General features: G+C 45.4%; 1 protein-coding gene across 1 annotated transcript in view; it reads left to right on the top strand.

The window, feature by feature from the left end:
- The window catches only part of NUAK1 (NUAK family kinase 1), a 120,697-nt gene that overhangs the window by 59,446 nt on the left and 41,202 nt on the right, over positions 1-20,049 (top strand). Inside the window, exon 3 of the mRNA XM_033952671.1 lies at positions 19,735-19,886. Coding sequence (XP_033808562.1) covers positions 19,735-19,886 — 152 coding nt within the window. The remainder of the gene's footprint in view (positions 1-19,734; positions 19,887-20,049) is intronic.

Raw genomic sequence — 20,049 nt, 5'->3', positions numbered from 1 at the left:
TTCTGCCTCCAGCCCTGCCCCCCCAAAAAGCGCATCTCTTTTTTTTTCCTGACCTCCAGGTCGCGTCTGGAAGGCCTCCAGCATGCGCGGATGTGTGGAATGTTACCTGCGCATGCTTGTTGAAGGCCCCTCGGACACGGCCGTAGCTCAGGGCTTTCTAAAACCGGGACAAACTGCCAGGTTTTGGAAAGTCTGTCCGGCAACCCGGACAGTCCTCTGAAAAGAGGACATGTCCGGGTGTTCCCGGACATCTGGTAACCCTTTCCAGAGGTCTGTCCGGGTTGCCGGACAGACTTTCCAAAACCTGGCAGTTTGTCCCAGGAGGGCAATGTCAGCGTTCTAGACCACAGACTTACCAGGTCCTAACTTGTAACCCCCATTGTGAAGCATTCTGGGGTTTGCAGTCCTGCTTTATCCTCAATTGCAAGAGCTGGGTCACAAAGTTCGTATTTCTTTGGCCTGGATGAGAAAGTGCCACAGGGCCGGGCCATCCTGGCCCTGGACAGCCAAGAGCTGCAGTATGTCTGTGGTCACCTTTGCTGCCAAGAGCGAGCAAAGTGCTGCGCTAGCAGTTTGGAAAGTGAAATAAGTCACAGGAACCGCAGCCGAGGTCTCCAAGAGGGTTTGCGTTTACCCAAAAGCTGTGCTGCCTGAGGTTAACCCCTTCTCCTCTGAGGATAGGAGCAGCAGGGCAGGGGAAATGGCGATAGCAGAGGACTGGGTGTGTCCTAAGGAAAGCAGTTCTCCCAGTAATGGGTCAAAGCCACAGAAAACAGTGTGGGGGGAAATGCAACAAAAATGCTGATTAAATGGTGATCACAGGAAACATGAGCAGGGTGGTGCACACCCTTTTCCTCCAGCAGCCTTGCCAGACAGCCAAAAAGAGTAGAAACCTCTTACTGAGATTTTTCACTGCAGAGCACAGATGAAAAAACACAGTATGAATATAGTCTGCTGTTTAATACAGTAGAGAGAGTGTGTGTCAGTACATAAATGAGAGATGCAAACAGTAACTGGCGCCATGTAGCAAGGAAAGGAGACTTTAAGGCCCAATTTTCCTGGGTCATTGAGAGAGGAAATGTGATGTGCAGGCCACAGCATGTTCAGTTTCCTCCTGTATTTTATAAAAGACTCTGCTGAATGTGGAATCTTTTGTAAAATGCCTGGAAGGATGCCGACAAATACACAAGTGTTTGCTGATTTGTCTGGCAGGAGTAGTGATTTGTAAAAGACAGCGGCATTGTAGGGGAGGGGTGGACCGCCCCGGGCACCGTTTCAGTGGGGGCGCTGACACCTCTCTGCCCTGCCACGCCATGCCACGCTCGCGCTATCCTTCCCCCTAACCCCGTATCTCCATAGATTTTTTTTTTCTTTATTTTTTTTAATTTTTTCTATATTTTTTATTATTTTTCTATACCGCCATAGTCAGGCGACTTCTAGGCGGTTTACATTGTAAGAAGGCTGGACATTCAGCGAATAACAAAAGGTCTTAATACAATACAATAAGTCTACTTACAATACAGAACAATGAGTCTCAATACAATACAATACAATGAGTCTAAATATTAAACAATAATCTAAAGGGAAACTTGCGTATTAATTGGAGTTCTATGGATAGTGAGTACCTGAATGCTTTGGTACTAACATATTAAGTGGAGTTCTATGGGTAGAGAATACCTGAATACATGAAAGGAGCTTCTTGAGAGAGAGAAAGGCGTTTACAGCGGGGAAGTCCTAGTGGGGGAGGGGACAGTTTTAGTCAATGAATTTGGCGAAGAGGGCGGTTTTGATCGCTTTTCTGGGAATAATACTGGACCAAGGCCTAACCATGAAAGACCAAGTGAGCTCCCTAGTCAGAAAGGTTTTTTTTAACTCTCTGGAAGCTTAGGTCTATTAGAGCATTCTTTAACGCTTCATCATTCAGAATTCTCGTACAATCCCTAATACTAAGCCATCTCGATTATCGTAACATCGCCCATCTGGCAATCTCCCAGAAGAACATGCAGAGACTGCAACCGGTGCAGAATGCGACGATCAGGTTGATCCTTGGGTTGAAGAAGTCCGATCACATAACCCCTTCCTACCGACTCCTGCACTGGCTGCCGATGGAGGCACGTGCGAAGTTCAAGCTGGGATGCTTTTGCTTTAAGATACTAACCAGTTTAGCCCCTCAATATATAAATGACCTCTTCCACTTCTCAACCAGTAGACACAAGAGAGGTACGCATCCGAAGTTCATCTCCCCACCGGTTAGAGGATGTAAATTTAAAAGACACCATAAATATCTTCTCTCTTACCAGGCGGCATTATGGGGCAAAGACTTGGAAAAACTAATTATAAACGCAAATAACTATGGTGAATTTAGGAAACACCTGAAGACATACCTGTTCTTGAAATACCTAGGTAGCGAATCTGCACAATCTCTTCCATCACAATCTCCCACCTCAATCCCCCCCATCACAACTGTTCCCTTAAACTGCTAGCCACTATTCTTCAACTATGTAAGTTCTACTCTATTTGTAGCACCTTTCTAATCATTGTAAACCGCATAGAACTTCATGGTCCTGCGGTATATAAACTGTTATTATTATTATCAATCCTAGCTAGTTTTATTAGTAGAAATTCATTCCACCAGACCTGAAATAAAATCTCGGCCATAGAAAGTTGGAGGGGCCCATTAGAGTGTATGGAAAGCGGAAGTGGCTGCCATCTTAAAATACAAAGACTAGAGCAGTGTCATAGTAAGGGGGTGGGGGTGGGCTGCCCCGGGCATCGTCTTGCTGGGAGTGCCAGCACCTCTCTGTGCCTCCCCATGTCATGCTCGTACCCTCCTTTCCTGCCTCTTCAAATCTTCGCCAGTGTGAGCAACTTTTCCGGCCTGTTGCTTATGTTGACCTGGCCCCCCTCTGAAATCACTTCCGGGTTGTGGGGCCAGGAAGTGAAATCAGAGGGAATGCCAATTCCGGCACAAGCAGCAGGGTTGCTCATGCTGGAGCAGATTTAAAAAGGTACGGGGGGTGAAGGGAGGGCGCGAGCGTATTGGTGGGGGGATGGGAAAGGAACAGAGGAAGGAGAGAAGGGGGCTGGGGGTGGGGTGCCACTGCCCAGGGTGGCTCGTATCCTCGCTACACCACTGGACTAGGGGTCACTCGAAGTTACAGGGAAATACTTTTAAAAACCAATAGGAGGCAATGTTTTTTTCACTAAGCTCTGAAACACATTGACAGGGGATATGGTAACAGTGGTTAACATAGATGGGTTGAAAAATGGTTTAGGACAAGTTCCTGGAGGAAAATTCCATAATCTGCTACTGAGTGGGGGAAGCCACTGCTTGTCCTGTGATCAATAGCATAGAATGTTGGTATTATTTGGGATTCCGGAATCTTGTTGCTCTTTGGGATTCCGGAATCTTGCTGTTCTTTGAGAGTCTGCATGGAATGTTGCTACTATTTGGGTTTCTGCCAGGTGCTTGTGACCTGGATTGGCCACTATGGAAACAGGATACTGGGCTAGATGGACTATTGGTGTGACCCAGTACGGCTATTCTTATTAAAAGAGCAATTAGAGGGGAAGAAGAGAACTGCAAGAAATTTAAAAGGATAAGACAACGAAGTCATGAGAAGGAATCTGTTACAGTCATTAGCTGAAGTGCGGCTGAGCACGGTTTCAGTTGCAATCATTAATTAGCGTGTAGCTGAGAACTAGGTCGCAGGGTGGTAAAGGGAAGGCGGGTTCGGTGTAGGCGGAAGTTGGATTTCGTTGCTAGTGGACCACGTGGAGTCAAAAAGAAGGGTCTTTAGTTTCTTACGAAATGTGGTGCAGTTAGGTTCTGTCCTGACACGTCTGGACTGGAGGACGAAATATAAAAGGAGGAAGGAGTGGTCAGAGCAACAGCCTCGGCACCCTGAGGTTGTGGGTTCAAATCCCACACTGCTCCTTGTGACCCAGGGCAAGTCACTTAATCCCCACATTGCCCCAGGTACGCTAGATAGATTGTGAGCCCACCGGGACAGGGAGGGAAAAACGTGAACCACTTAGATCACTTTGATAAATACCTAAAATAAAGAAATAAACACAGCAAAGCAGTTTATAATAACTTTACACACAAAATAAAATATGAGACAGTACACAGTCGTAGGTAAAAACCTCTTCAAATTTCATATCACAGTTGCTGCAGGAAGTCTACAACTTCCAAACGGATACAAATTCTCTCACCTATGCATAAAAACTTGCTAAAAATGGTGAGTTTTTAAAAAATTTCTTAAACTGCAGAAGGGGATACACAACATTGCAATGGACCCGGGAGAGTAATCCTTATGGAACTGGTCATATCACCAGCCAGGAGTAATTATGCTTAAGCGGTATAGCAAATGTTAACAAAACATAAACATTGTTTGACTTGCCAGAAGCCTAAGAAACAAAATGGAGAGTTAGAATACTGTATACAGTGGTACCTTGGTTTATGAGCATAATTCGTTCCAGAAGCATGCTCTTAAACCAAAACACTCGTATATCAAAGCAACTTTTCCCATAAGAGTTAGTGTAAACTTGAAAAATTTGTTCCACATCCCCAAAAACTTAATTACCATTAGGGACGCCTCCACCGCTGCCTCTGCCACAGACCCATCCACGCGGCTCCTCCAATTCTCCTCCTCTGCTGCTGTTCGCTGCCTCTCACTGCAGGTGGTGCTGGCTAAGCAAACGCCGCCGCCACCACAGAGCCCGACTGGACACTGTTGGTCTGCCGCTCCCGGACACTGCCCCCCCCCCCCTGGATGCCACTACCCCCTCTGCTGGGACTCTCAAGTGCTGGCTCACTCCTGCCAGATGCACCCCGATTCCCATGCTCCACCCGAGGCCACCGGTGCTGCTATCGCTTCTTCCCCCCCTTCCCCGACTGGCCCTGTCCTTACCCCTGCACCGCCGGGGATAGAAAGTGCCTGAGATTCTCATGAGATCTCGAGTCTCATGAGAATCTCGGTGAGAACGAGATCCAGAAGGCCTTGAGCATGTGCAGATGCTCAAGGCTCAGCAGCAGACCGGCGGCAGGCACTTTCTAACTCCGGTGGCACACGGGTAAGGACAGGGCCGGTCGGTAGATACAGAGGAGACGATTGTGAAGGGAGGGAGCAGCGCCGGTGGCCTCGGGGGAAGCAATACCGTTGGTTCCCCCGGTCAGGTCGGGTGGGGGCTCACAAATCGAGTCAATGCTCGGTTTATGAGTCAAAAGTTTACTGAGTGTTTTGCTCGTCTTGCACCGTTTCCTTGGGTTTTTGTAGTCCAAATGCATGACCCTGCATTTTTTTAGCATTAAATCATAGGTGTGAAATTTCATATACAGTACTTTCCCGATATTCGCGGGGGTTCCGTTCCAGGAACCCCCGCGAATCTTGAAAAACCGCAAATATGGTTTTTAGCAGAGGAGATAGGAGAGGGAAGCCGGAGAGGCAAGAGAGGGCAGCTGGAGCACTAATCAGGAGTTGCTTTGACACGCAGCTCCTGATTGGTGAGGCCCGACTTTAGTGCAGGAAGAAGCGGTCGGAGTATACCACGAGTGATTTCCTTCACTCACCGGTGCTCCGACTGCTCTCTCCTGCTGCCCTCTCCTGACCGGTCATTCGCGGTCGGAAAATACCGCAAATGACTGGGACTGCGAATCGCCAACCGTGAATGACCGGGAGAGTACTGTGTATCTTTTTTTTTTAACCTGATTTTAAAAAGTAGTTATTTTTACCAATTATTGGATTGGAAAGTAGAGGCTTTAATTCTCATAAGAAATTCCATCTTCTCAGAGTGATGGTAATTGGCAAAGGGAGCCAAGCCCTTTTGAAGTGACAGCCGACTCTGAAGAGAGCTGATTTGTTTCAGTGGACGAGGCCAGAATTTCCAGGGCATAAATTTTACTCCCAGAGCAGCATGCACCTTTCATGAAAACCCCAGGTCCCCATATATTACATTTTTGAGAACAGAAAAAGAACCTTTTTATGCGTCAACCTACTGCAAAACCATCCCATCTGGAATTATTTAATTGTTGAAAAAGCTAAACTATTGGAAGAGGTTCTGTTCTTTGTGTCCATGTTTTGGTACTGGTTTTTCTCTGAGAAGCATTTACCTTTTTTTGTTTTACCCAAATAGAAAAAAAGTTATTTCCTCAGTGAAATGGAAAATTTGCCTTAACAAGCAAACAGATTTTGAGTAATTAAATCACAATTCTTCAATGCAAAGCCCAGGGGCCAATGGCGGCTCTCAAGGACCTTTGGAGTCACCCCCATTGCCTTTCTATTTTTTCCCTTAATATTCTTCCCCTCTACCCAAGCTCAGAACAGAAAGGGGGAAGTGAATGGAGGGGGGAGGGGAGAAGAGCTGCATGAAGAACAAGGCATTTTTCAGTAGACAAAAGAGAATGCATTTGGAAATGCTCAGAACCTTGAAGATACCTCCTAATGAAGTTTGAAGGTAGGCCGGTGGAGATGCATGTCATTGACATACACTGCAAATATGTTATAACTCAACATAGGTCAACTACTTCATTATCATCATTTTCTATTTTTATTTTAATAGGGAATAAAAGCCTCAGAATCGGAGCCAAATAACCCATACGGGTCACACGAGTGATGTTTCACTCAGCTCACAATGCAGTCATCGGCAAAAACCCTTTTGTACTCTTTTCCTTCTTTTTTCTCTTTTATTGCTTAAATATTTACTGTGACCCATACATATATTTAAAAAATCCCTATATTATTACCCTTTATGTTGAAGAAATAACATTTGGCCAAGGAGACAGCGTTTAAACTTCCCCAATTATGGAATGATCTCCCCCCTAATTTTGAGGTGTCCCTGTTTCTTCCAACTCTTCTGTAAACTTCTAAAATCTTTTTTATTCACTAAACATTTTGAAAACTTAACTCTCTTGTAGTTCAGTTTACTTTATTTTTTAAATTTATTGTTAACCGCGTCGAGCTTCCTTTGGTTGAAGACCCGGTATATAAGATTAAGGTTTAGTTTAGACAGCAGTTCAAGCCGATAAGTGGCTTGAAAAATAGATTCAAAGATGAATTAAGGAATTATGAGAAGTAAAGACTAAAGGAATCGTGGAAAACAAAGACTAAAGCTAAGTTACATTTTTCCTCTGATGTTAGAGACTGTTAGAGATTGAACTGCTGTCTCGTTTAAATGTTATTTCTTCAACATAAGGGGAAATCCGGATGTCTGATAACCCTATGCATGCACAACTTTTATAAAATTACCCTCTAAGGTAGGGGTGTCAAAAGTCCCTCCTCGAGGGCCGCAATCCAGTCGGGTTTTCAGGATTTCCCCAATGAATAATGCATGAGATCTATTAGCATACAATGAAAGTAGTGCATGCAAATAGATCTCATGCCATTGAGGAAATCCTGAAAACCTGACTGGATTGCGGCCCTCGAGGAGGGACTTTGACACCCCTGCTCTAAGGGGGAAAAAAACTGAAGGATAAGGAGCCATGATATGATGTTGAAGGGAGAGAGGGAGTCGGAGAGAAAAGGCAAAAAACCCCACTTTTTTGGTGGAGAAGATGGTGAGTGCTTTGCCATAAATTAATCTTCCAGTTTCATAGGAATTCTCATTTGGGTTTTCACATGCCATCGGAAGGCAGCAGGACAAGCCCCTCTAAAGGATTAAGAACAGCACTCTTGTCAGTTTTCCTTGGCAGTCCTTCACCAGTGGTTAATTCGTTTGAAACGGCACACTTTGCGGAAAAACTTGCTCAGTAGTACTGCGTGGTCAGTCATCACTAGATCATTTTCTTAAGACCAGGGCTGCAATGTCCCCTTTTCTTTTTTTTCTTTTTTTTTTTTTAGTACAATCTACCCAGTTGAGAGACCATAGAGACTTATATAGCAGCTAGCATGACCTATCACAAGGATGAGCCATAGAGGGTAATACTAAACAAATGGCATGGGAAATGAATTTCCAGTTTTCACACTGATTTGGTAGCAAACGTGAGGTTTCTATAATGAGAAGAGAAATTAACCCCCCCTCCCCTTTTACTAAACCGCACTAGCGGTTATTAGCGCAGGGAGCTGCGCTGAATGCTCTGCACTGCTTCCGACGCTTATAGGTATTCTAGCCCCCTCCTTTACTAACGCATAGCGTGGGTTTTAACGCTGGCAGTGGCGGTAACTGCACCGGGCTCATAGGAATTCTATGAGCGTCGGAGCAGTTACCGCCGCTGTCGGCGCTAAAACCCACGCTAGGCGTTAGTAAAGGAGGGGGTATGAGTGTCGGGAGCAGCGCGGCTCCCTGCGCTAATAACCGCTGTCGCGGTTTAGTAAAAAAAAGGGTGGGTGGGGAGTAAGTGATTGAATAAACTCTCAGTCGGCCCTCACAAACTTTGGTGTCCCTCGTAATCATCTGAAGAAAATCAGAGCTGCGAAATCTTGCCTGCCAGGGCCCCCTTAGACCTTAACAAATAAAACAAATATATTTCTGTGGTAACACAGCCCAGCTACGTTCCCGAGTAGTTTCCTGTTTGGCTTAACTATTTGACTTTTGAGTGAAATACATTTTTCATTGTTTTCTTATGATAACACCCAGCGTTCAACACTGTTATTCTAGAGGCTAGTTATTAGTGATAAAACAAGTCCAAACTAACTACTGCTTCCAGTTTGACACACCCCACCCATCTCGGATTTCCTTGAGTTGATTATGATTTAACACCTAAATAATCAAGCCTGTTAAATAAATCTGCGGCCTTGCAAAATTTTGTAAATCATAAATGTACTGTAGCCCCTCCCCTTTTCCCCTGGCTGTTCAGGCCATGTAAACAGTCACTTTTCAGGCAAGTATTCTTCCCTGAGGGCCGCTCAGTGTCTTTGCTGTTTCCCAGATTTAATAACCAGTTGGCACAAACATTTTGTGGTTCTCAGAGAACCTGACACTTTACTTGAGGTTTAAAAGCGGGTAATTACATCTTCCAATTATTTTAGTGTGTGTCCAGAATCTACAGTAACTTGTTATACAGTTTTAAACATTAGCATGAACTCGCCTTGAGTTTGGCCTAGGAAAAGTGTACAGCTATGCCTGAAATTTGGAACATGGTCCCACCCTTTCCCTCCTGAAGTTTATGCCTTCCTTGGCTACTCATGACCTCAGGAGGAGGCAGGCTTCTTGATCTCTCCAGCCTTTATCAGCTTCCTGCATCTTCTCTTACTCTTAGGGTTACTAGATTTTCCTTTAGGGAGAATTTGGACCCATGACTTAGCCCCCAGGTCCGCCTCTTTCACGCCCTGTTCCATATCCTAGCCCCACCCCCAGGCGGCATCTGCGCATGCAACCCACTGACGTCGCGCGCATGTGCGTGTGACATTACCGCGTTGTGTCCGCGTATGCGCAGATGCCACATCCCGACGCAATTTAGTCGGGAAGCTTTTCAAAACCCGGACAAAGTGCTGGGTTTTGAAAAGCCGTCCGGATCCCCGGACAGGCCCTCGAAAGGAGGACCTGTCCGGGGAAATCCGGACGTAACCCTACTTACTCTCTCACTCCTCAGTCATGTCAAGGAAGAAACTTTTCTTTGACTGTGGGGATTGCCATATCACCTCTTGATATGCAACTCGCATTGTAACTTCATACACTGGTCTCTCTTCCTTTCCAGGAGACACTCTGTAATGTAATTACCTGCTTTAAACCTCAAGTAAAGTGTCCGAAGATCTAAAGGCAAAGAAACTGTGTGACAAGACTGGGGCTGTTGCTAGAAGGATGCTAGGCCAAATAGAAAGAGGTCTAACCGGTAGAAGAAAGAAGGTGTTGATGCCCCTGTATAGGTCATTGGTGAGGCCCCACTTGGAGTATTGTGTTCAATTTTGGAGTTTCAAATTTATTATACCGCCCACTCGAACCTTCTAGGCCAGGGGTGTCCAATGTCGGTCCTCGAGGGCCGCAGTCCAGTCGGATTTTCAGGATTTCCCCAATGAATATACATGAGGTCTATTTGCATGCACTGCTTTCATTGTATGCTAATAGATCTCATGCATATTCATTGGGGAAATCCTGAAAACCCGACTGGATTGCGGCCCTCGAGGACCGACATTGGACACCCCTGTTCTAGGCGGTATAATCAAAAACAAACCGAAGGAAAAGACAATTTTTTAAGGACAAAGACGAACGGGAACAATAGGGAAGAAGGGATTGGAACTACAATTGATAGAAAGAAAGAGAACACTTAAGGGGAAGAACAAAAGGATGGGGAACTGACGACTTAGATTTAAGTTACATAGGTATCAAGGAAAAGGAATGTCTTTAGCTTTACCTTAAAATTGATAAGTGTTGTATTTTCACGAAAGTAGTTAGGGATACTGTTCCAGAGAAAAGGAGCGTTAACGGAAAAAATTGTAGATTTCATTGTATGTTTCAGTGAGGGAACAGTAAGGAGATTATGGTTTAGTAAAAGGGTGACATAGTGCAAATTATAGACAGCAGATATAAATTCAGACACATTTTGATCACTAAAATTTAAAATAAAATCATTTTTCCTACCTTTGCTGTCTAGTGATTTCATGAGTCTCTGGTTGCACTTCCTTCTTCTGACTGTAAAACCAATATTTCTTTCTTTCTGCCTTTCTTTTTTTTCTACCTCCTGCATGCTTCCTCTCCTCCAGACCTCATTCCATTCCCCAACTAACATCTCTCTCTGTCCCTCCATGAGTCTTAAGTTTTTTTTTAATCTCTCTCCCTGCCCCCCCCTTTCTTTTTGTCTTTTTTTCTTTCTGTTTCTCTCCCTGCCCTCCCCCCAAGCCACCGCCACTGATTTCTTACTGCTTCCCTGACGCCAGGCAAGGCGTGTACAAGCGCCGGGCCCACAAGCCTTCCCTCCCCCCCCCCCCCCCCATGTCAATTCTGATGTCAGAGAGAAAGTTGCGGGCCAGCCAGTTTCCACGATCGACTCGAGTTGCCTTTTGGGCACCCTGCTCTAAATCAGTGTTCTTCAACCTTTTGATACCTATGGACTAGCGGAAATAAAATAATTATTTTGAGGACCGGCACTGGTCTGCGGGCCGGCAGTTGAAGAACACTGGGCTAAGTCGTGCTCATCTCTACCCAATCTCTGCCCCAGATCCTGCCCCATAATAGTACTAATTGTAACACCATTTTTTCCATACATTTTTCATATTTACACACACACAATATAATTGTATTAACAACACATAATGGTTTACCACAAAATTAAGATACACAAAGCACACTGTATACTTTTTGACATTCATTCCTACCAGAAAACAGATAACCCCATGCAAATGCAGGACCAAAAACTAAAAGTACTAATATTTACAAACAAACCCTAAGATGCAAGACTCTGCAAGCAGTACAACCCCAGAGGGAAAGAAACAAATGCATTTCTTCCTGAACAGACAAATCAATCACTAAATAAAAAAAATAAAAGCATTTCCCCTACCGTTGTTGTCTCTCTCACTTCATGCTGTGCCTTGCCTTCTGGCCTGTCCCCGGTGTTATCTTCGAGCTGGTCCACGGTGCGATCAACGCAGCGTTTTCGGGCCAGCTCCCTGAGTGCTGCATTGCACAAAGTTGTGGGCAGCGGCTCCTCGTGCACATCCCATGCCTCATCTGGAAGCCTTCCCTCTGACGTTGTGGCTTCAGAGAGAAGGCTTCCGGTTCAGGCGCAGGACGCGCTTAGGAGCCTTTTCCCACGGTTTTGTGCACTGCAGCACTCAGGGAGCTGGCTCGAAGACGCTGCATTGATCGCACTGTGGCTGAAGAGCACTGTCTTGGGTCTGATGGGACGTGCTGGCCCTGTGGACTGGCAGAAAATTTCTGCGGACTGGCGGTTGAAGAACACTGCTCTAGATGAAAGAAGAGCCCCTTAATGCTGTATAGGTTCAATCCCTTTTTGTGTGCTTGTGACATGGCTAGCTACTGGCATGGGGCTCCACTTGGAAAACAGGAAGTCCCAGTCGGACATTCTCACATCCAGAGTATTTTAAGTACGGCTCTGTCAAATGCAGAGCCGTAAGTAAAATACATTTAAGGATGCTTTCAAATACATGGCACATCCTGTGGAGATGGCAACTTTACAGTGAAGTGTATAGAAAAAAGGGTGGTTATCACTCAGCAGCTTCCACCTATAAGTCTCAGCACTCAAGGGCATAGCCATGAGTCAGCCTGGGCTCGTCTGGGCCCATCAACCTTTGCTTTAGGCTCATCCAGCAGCCAGATGCACCATTATGTAGCCTGCCAGCTGAAAAAAAATCCAGAGTCCGATCTGATCTCCTAAAGCATAGCTTTTAGCAGCTCAAAGTGCTGCTGCTGACACTGGCTGGCATGGTGAGCATGCTCAGTTCTCATGCATGTTGAGTTTGCGGAGCCAGCATTGAGAAGTAGCACTTTGAGCCACTGACAGCTGTGCTTTAGGTCAGTGTTCTTCAACCACCGGTCCATGGACCAGTGCCGGTCCACAGAAATTTCCTGCCGGTCCACAGGGCCAGCAAGTGCATCAGGCCCAACACAGTGTTCTTCAACCGCCAGTCCACGGTGCGATCGATGCGGCGTTCTCTTCAAGCCAGCTCCCTCTTCCTAACTGATTCAATGCATAAAGCCAGGGGCAGTGGCTTCTACGGATATCCTGCGCCTGAACCGGAAGCCTTCTCTCTGACGTTGCAACGTCAGAGGGAAGGCTTCCAGATGAGGCACAGGACATGCAAGGTGCTGGGGACGGGGTCTGGGGTGGAGATTGGGTAGAGATGGGCGGGGTCTGGCCCATGACTTAGCCCAGTGTTCTTCAACCGCCGGTCCACAGAATAATTATTTTATTTCTGCCGGTCCATAGGGTGTAAAAAGGTTGAAAAACACTGCTTTAGATAATTGGAACTGGCTCAGGATTTTTACAGCTGATGGGCTTGGAGACCCTGCAAGTTAAGGTGGTATTAATTTAGTGGGGGAGGGAAAATAGGGAAGAAGAGCTGGGTGCTTTGGGGGGGGGGGGGGCAATATTTATTTGGCGGTGCTTTGCTGACCACCACCAGAAATTCAGTGTCAGGCCATGTCCAGGCTTCAGCATTGAATTTCTGGGTTTTCAGAGCCAGCTAAAGCATAGATGGTTAAATGCGATTTTCAGCACTTAACCAGCTACGAGGCCCCTCATACAGGTCGGACTGACTTTATGTAGTTACCTTGGCCGGTTAAGTGCTGAAAATCGGCATTTAACTAGCCAAGTGCTGATTCCGCCCCTGGAGCCGGTTTTGAGATATTGAGCATCCGCAGAGGCCTTTCTTTTACAATTGTATTTCATGCCCAGTCAAATGTTGGCTTGAATCTAACCTGAGAGGTAGAGCAAGTTTGTCATTTCCATTATGTACAGTGCATTCCTCTTAAAAGAGTCAAATCATCAATCTAATAAAACTTTAGGAGTTACTTAATGTATCTTTTTTTTTTTCTCAATTTATTACCTTTTATTTGTTTTAAATTGATGTATTTTAATTGATGTATTTATCTGTATTGTATGTATTGCCTTGACTGTTGTGAACCGCCTAGAACTTTCGGTATGGTGGTATATAAAAATAAAATTATAATTACTATATTACATAAAGTCTCAACATAAGGCGTTTACGAACAACTGTGTTTTCAACATTTTCTTAAAACTCAATCCAGCAGTGCAAAATCGCAGAGCTCCTGGCAAAGCATTCCAAAGCTTTGCGACCCCCCCCCCCCCCCCATACACACACTGATGACATAGCCTCGCCAATTCTGGAATGAGAAATTGTCATCCTACCACCCAAACCTAATTTCAAATTGTTTTCCGATCTCAAACTCCATCTGGGCTGATAGATATAAAAAACAAACAAACCTGCAGAACAGTAGGAGATGCATGGTACAATATCTTAATTATATTTCCCATAGATACTTGTTCCGATCTCACACTAAATGAGTATCAAACCATGGGAAGGTAACAGAAGGTGGGCATTGTTATTTGCAGAAGTTGGAAGCTGTACGGAAGACACGCCAGAGTGTTTCTGGATAGCATGCTATGTCTGATTATCTTCGATTCTTTTAAAAATAATAATCTTATGCTTTATTGCTTGAGCAACCTAATTGGGCTTCGAATGATTTTATTGAAAGGAAAGGTTATTTGATCCATGTGCACCTAAAATTAAACACAAACAAGGCTTGTTCTTTTGATATTTGGCTGACCTTTAATAAAGGGGCACTTTGTTAACAGTGCAAAGAGGTACTTCTGTCTGCGGCTGTTAGGAGAGCAATGAAAATAGAATTGCTTGGAAGGACAGCCGATGGAAGGAATGTCAACATACTGGAACTAATTTAGGAGACTGTGCCAGAATCAGACCTAAAGAACACGTGGATAATTTTCACTGTTCCAAAGCAGCGAACTCGGCCGTACACCTCTTAAATTAGCAGACTAAGGGGTCCTTTTACTAAACTGATGCGTACTTTCCGCAGCTCAGAAATGCCTTACTGCGGGGTGTGTTGAGACGTGCTGAGGTAATTTTTTGGGATGTATGCGTTATACTAGCGTGCTAAAAAAAATATACTCCCCACTCCCCCTTTTTATAAAACTGTAGCATGATTTTTAGTGCTGGCGGTGGCGGCAACAGCTCAGACGCTCATAGGAATTCTATGAGCATCAGAGCCAGGGCAGGATTAATTCGTCGAGAGCCCCTAGGCCAGGGGTGTCCAATGTCAGTCCTCGAGGGCCGCAGTCCAGTCGGATTTTCAGGATTTCCCCAATGAATATACATGAGGTCTATTTGCATGCACTGCTTTCATTGTATGCTAATAGATCTCATGCATATTCTTTGGGGAAATCCTGAAAACCCGACTGGATTGCGGCCCTCGAGGACCGACATTGGACACCCCTGCCCTAGGCACACAAGTACACTGGGTCCCCTGCCCCGCCCCACCCCACCATGCGCCCAGGTGGAAACAGGAAGCTGCGTCAGAGGGAAGCTTTGAGCCAGCAGCACCGCTTGCACAATTACAGTTCCCGTTGCCTTTCTTACCCGCGTTGCTTGCTTGTCTTACTATGTCGATGGGGGGGGGAGGGGGCCGCATTGCCAATCGATGCTGGAGGGGCCCATCGCCGTTTGGAAAAAAACCAATGTTGATGCTCTCCTTCATCGGGCCCCCCTGACCATTTCGGGCCCTAGGCACGTGCCTCCTTGGCCTATTGGTTAATCATGCCCTGGTCAGAGCTGTTACCGCCTTGACTAGCGCTAAAAACTGCGCTATGGTTTTGTAAAGGGGGGGGATAATTTGCTTTTTAGTGATGGGAGGGGGAGGTGGGAGCTTGGGCGCACTAATCAATTACAGGCATATTTCATATAGTCAACTTAAAGTTAAGCGCCTAGCTGCAGGCACCTAACGTATCTCCCCCCCCCCCCTTTTATGAAGTCATGTTAAGCTTTTATCGCTGACCGCGGTGGTATTAGCCCCAATGCTTAAAGGAATTCTGTGAGCGTAGCCGGTGATAAAAAAGCCTAACATGGCTTCATAAAGGGGGGGGGGGGGTTAATTGTTTAAAAGACTTAATTGGCAGCAATAATCGATAATCAGCACCTTGTAATTGAAGTAAATTGCACATAATTGGATGTTAGGCGCCTATCATAAAGTAAGCATGTTTTGCCCTGACCAGGCTGTTTCAAAGCAGGTCCCCCTGGAAAGATGAGAAAAAATCACTATTTGGAGTGCACTTACACTATACGTTCAACACATGCATTGCTCATAAAGGGCCACGCCTACATTTAGATGGCCCAAAGCCAAATTACACTAATATTCTCTAATGGAATTTAGACACCCAGATGTCATTATAGCATAGGCACTCCTCGCCTAAAGGGAGGCACCGAGTGGTGGAATTGCCCCTTGGGCGTACTGGCGGGGATAGATATTAGGGGCTGTGAGTGAAATTTTTATGGGACCAGATCCCTGCGCCAGTTTTGATTTGAACTGCTAACATAAAGGAATGGGAGAGGGGGGTGCTCTAAAAAAAAAAGAGTATAACATTGGTTCAGGCTAACTGTGGTATGTAAAGAAGAGAGAAGGTTTCAGTCCAGTGAAAATGCACCACCAGTGGTTTTACCGTATGAGTTTCAGGTCTTCATGTCTGAATAATGTACACTTCTTCCTCCGTATTCGCTGTGGTAGGGGATTAACAGACCCGCGAATACAGAAAAACCACGAATAACTTTTTCATATGTTGCTCACTGTTTTCTATTAAAAACCATCGTGAATATGGTGAAACCGCGAATAACATGGAGGGAGACCTGGCCTGTTCCTGAAGGAGAGGCAAAACACGGTGAAGAAAGTGCTGGCAATCGGCAATTTTTCTCTATGCAAGCTGATGTAATTTGGGGGGAGGAGCCAGCAAGCTATAAACTGCGAATAATCAAAAACGCAATTGCTGAAACCGCGAATATGGAGGGAACAAAACCAATAACTTTTGTTTTTAAGCTGAATTTTCGGTCCAGACTCCCCGTGTTCTCCGACAGATTCTAATATTAAAGTGCAATGATTCCATGACCTTTTCCAAGCAGGTTTTTTAAAAAAAAAGATAAGCTCATATATATCATGAGAAGTTAAATCTAGGGTTGAGCATTTAGGGGGAAATTCTAATAACAGCGCGTAGGTTAGGCGCTGGTAGGGGCCCTAATCAGGGATACCTACCCTGTGGCATCTCTTTTCTGCCCCGTCTCAGCCTTGATCTCCTGCCCTTCCCCGCACTGCGAGCCCGTGTTTTTAACCCACGGGTTTAAAGCGGGTTAAAACCAAGGCCTCGCTGGGCTGTTTAAAAGTAAAAGTTAAAAAAAAGAAAAAAGTCGCAGTTCTTAGACGCATGCGCAGACCATCTACAGATGTCTGCACATGCGTCGGGATCGCTCTCTAGCGATCCGTGCGGGGGCGGTTGGGGGGGCGTGTCTATGATCGTCCCCATTTGCATGCAGTCCTTTTGTGAATTCGTTGGCCTGCATGCAGTCAGGCACGGATCAGACACGGAATCGGGGTTTAGTGAACCTAGCTCTTTGAAAAACCAATTTAAAATATTAAAATAACAAAGTTAAGTTTCACGTGGAGTACCTAGCGGTGCCTAAATTGAGGCACCTAGCAACGCCTACCTGAAAAGTAGTTATGGTTAGGGCCAGAGAGTAAGCGTGGTTGACTTAGGTGTCACTAGGCATCTGTGTTAGGCGCCAGGAAAACCCTGGCCTAATATGCAATACTGTCACTGACCACTAGGACACCTAGTGACATCTAAGCCCGTCTAAGCTAAACTAAACCTTAAGTTTATATACCGTATCCTCTCCACGGAAGTGGAGCTCGGCACGGTTTACAAGAACTTAAAATATAAAAAGAGAAAGGAAAAGGTTTACATGAGCTTATATATGGAATAGAAGAGTAAGGGGGAAAATAGAATTACATGTTAGAGAAGAGCCAAGTTTTCAGTTGTCTAGGCACCGTTAAGCATGATTCTGTAAATGGCGCCTAGCAGTTGATTGATAACCATGCCCACCGCCACCTACAAGTTAGGCGCAGTTTATACAATTGGAACCTTAATGCGCTATTAATTTGATTAATATTTGTTAAGATTTTAACTACAATTACATTTTTTCAAACTCTTGACTAAAACTTTTAACTCTCCTCTGTTGTCTGGCATCTCTTCCCCCCTCTTCCCTGCATTTCATTCAGCTGCCCCACCCCACCCTGTTCCACCCCATGCTCAACCTACAGTACCCTACTCAGCCCCTCCCCTGCCTCCTGCTAGTCTTGCCCCTAATCTGTCCCACCTCCCAGCGCAGCCTCTCTGTCTCCAGCCCCCAATCCCCCCACCCCCACTCGAGCCACCCTGGACTCGGGTAATGCTTTTGTGACTTTCCCCATCCCCAGTACCTTCTCCAGTGCTGCTGCAATTTAAAAACTTTAGGCAGCCGGCAGCGTTAGTGACATGATCCTTCTGCTGTCGGCCTGCCCCAGAAGCGTTCCCACTGTGGCACTTCCTGTTCCCACGTAGACAGGACGCTGTAGAGTGAAGGTTGCTGGGGCAGGCCGATGGCAGAATCGCTTTGCTAACACTGCCGGCTTTCCAAAGTTTTAAATTGCAGCAGTGCCAGAGAAGGTACTGAGGACAGGGAGACTCACAAAAAAGCATTGCCTGACTCCGGGGTGGGGGGCTGGGCCTAGAGAGAGTGAGTCCAAAACCCAGACAAAACTCCCTCTGGTCCAGGAAACTGTACAGACACCCAGACAATCCTCTAAATAGAGGACATGTCCTGGTAAAATCCGGATGTTTGGTAACCCTACCCTGGCTGGCTGGTCTGGCCACGTGCCCTCTCACTGTTGAGCCAGAGAAGGTAGAAATTTTAAACTCTTGACTGATGACACAGAATGCTATTGTTCTTCCAGAAACAAAAAGCTTAATTTGTGTCTTGAGATTACAGAGAATTCACCCGTAGCTTGAAATAATAGTCTAATAGAAGTGTCAAATAGTATGATATAAGAGGGGTCTTATATTATAACCTCCCCTTCACCAACTTCTATAAACAAGATATTTGCAATTCTTTCTGGCCCTCAGAAGTGCCACCAAACGTTCAACAATTCTCATAACATTTGGCTTTATGCACCCACTCGTCACCGGGTCGTTTTTATAAAGATATGTGCATATTATATAAATAATTTATTAAATAGTTTAATTATAAGAGCACTACTTAGCTTGGGCAGTGGGTCTGGAGGGATAGAAATGCCGACATGTTTCACCCATCGGGGTTTCCTCAAGGCAGTAATCCCTACAATGCAAAACTAAGATTATTCTCTTATAGGAGATATATATAATCTCTCCTACATTACATAAAATGCTTTACACCATACATTTGCTCACCTCATATGACCTATTTCCACGACGCAGCCACCCAAAAGTAAGATCTAAAGATGGCCGCGGCGTGTTCCTAAAGCCTTTAAATATTAACCAGCTGAGAGCGGCCGCCCCCGAACGATCACGTGATCGTCGCGAAAGCCGCATCCCTGCTGGAGAGGTAAAACTATTAGAAGGCACTCTTCTATCTGCTACATAGATGGAAATAACAAAAGTGTAATACATGTCCCTAGACATGGAATTCTCCCAGTGGGTCTCATATTAAAGATTGCCATTCAAGCTCGATATTCAAGCCCCAGGGAATAACCGTATTGAGATAATAAATCCACCTTTGTTCTAAAAAATTCAGTCTAGCTTCCGTATTACCCTCTGCCACCCGTACTGTATCAATAATCCTCCATCTAATTTGATCAATTGTATGTTTTTTCGAGACCCAGTGTTGAACAAGTGGAACTGTTAGGGTCTCCGTAGTAATACGGGATTTGTGTTCATTTAGTCTCACTTGAATTGTACGTTTAGTACGACCCACATACACCAACGGGCAGGGGCATACAATGATATAAATAACCCAGCTCGATCTGCATGTGGTGTACTCTCTTGATGTGATTATACGACCAGTCTGGGGATCCTGCCAAGTGTTGCCTTCAATCGTTTTATTGCACCATTGACAGTGGGTGCATCTGGTATGGTCTCCTTTTATGGCTTCAGGGGTACCCCCTCCACTAAGGATCTGGCCAATAGTTCTGCCCTTCGTGTAGGCTATCATGGGGTACAGAGATTACAGAGAGCATTGTGGGGTGTTTTTTGGTAGCTTTGCACACGTACGGCGATAACCACGTTACTTCTCCTATTTTGTCCTCGCACAGTGTTTGAGAATAAAGACAAGATTGTGATCATCATGGAATATGCTAGCAAAGGTGAACTGTACGATTACATTAGTGAGAGGCGAAGACTCAGCGAGAGGGAAACGCGACACTTCTTCCGACAGATTGTCTCGGCGGTTCACTACTGCCATAAGGTAGGTGGGACGATAGCATTCAGCTGCTTGTTGGTAGACTGACTAAACATCTCAAAATGTTTTCGAAATTTTCTAACTGGAAGGGAAAGGCCTGCGCTCAATTCTGGGAATTATCTTAAACCTGTGGGCTTTCAAAGTTTGCACTACTTGATTAATATTGGTT

The sequence above is a fragment of the Geotrypetes seraphini genome, chromosome 7 (assembly GCF_902459505.1).
Source record: "Geotrypetes seraphini chromosome 7, aGeoSer1.1, whole genome shotgun sequence".
Lineage (NCBI taxonomy): Eukaryota > Metazoa > Chordata > Amphibia > Gymnophiona > Dermophiidae > Geotrypetes > Geotrypetes seraphini.
This window is presented reverse-complemented; position numbering and strand designations above follow the sequence as displayed.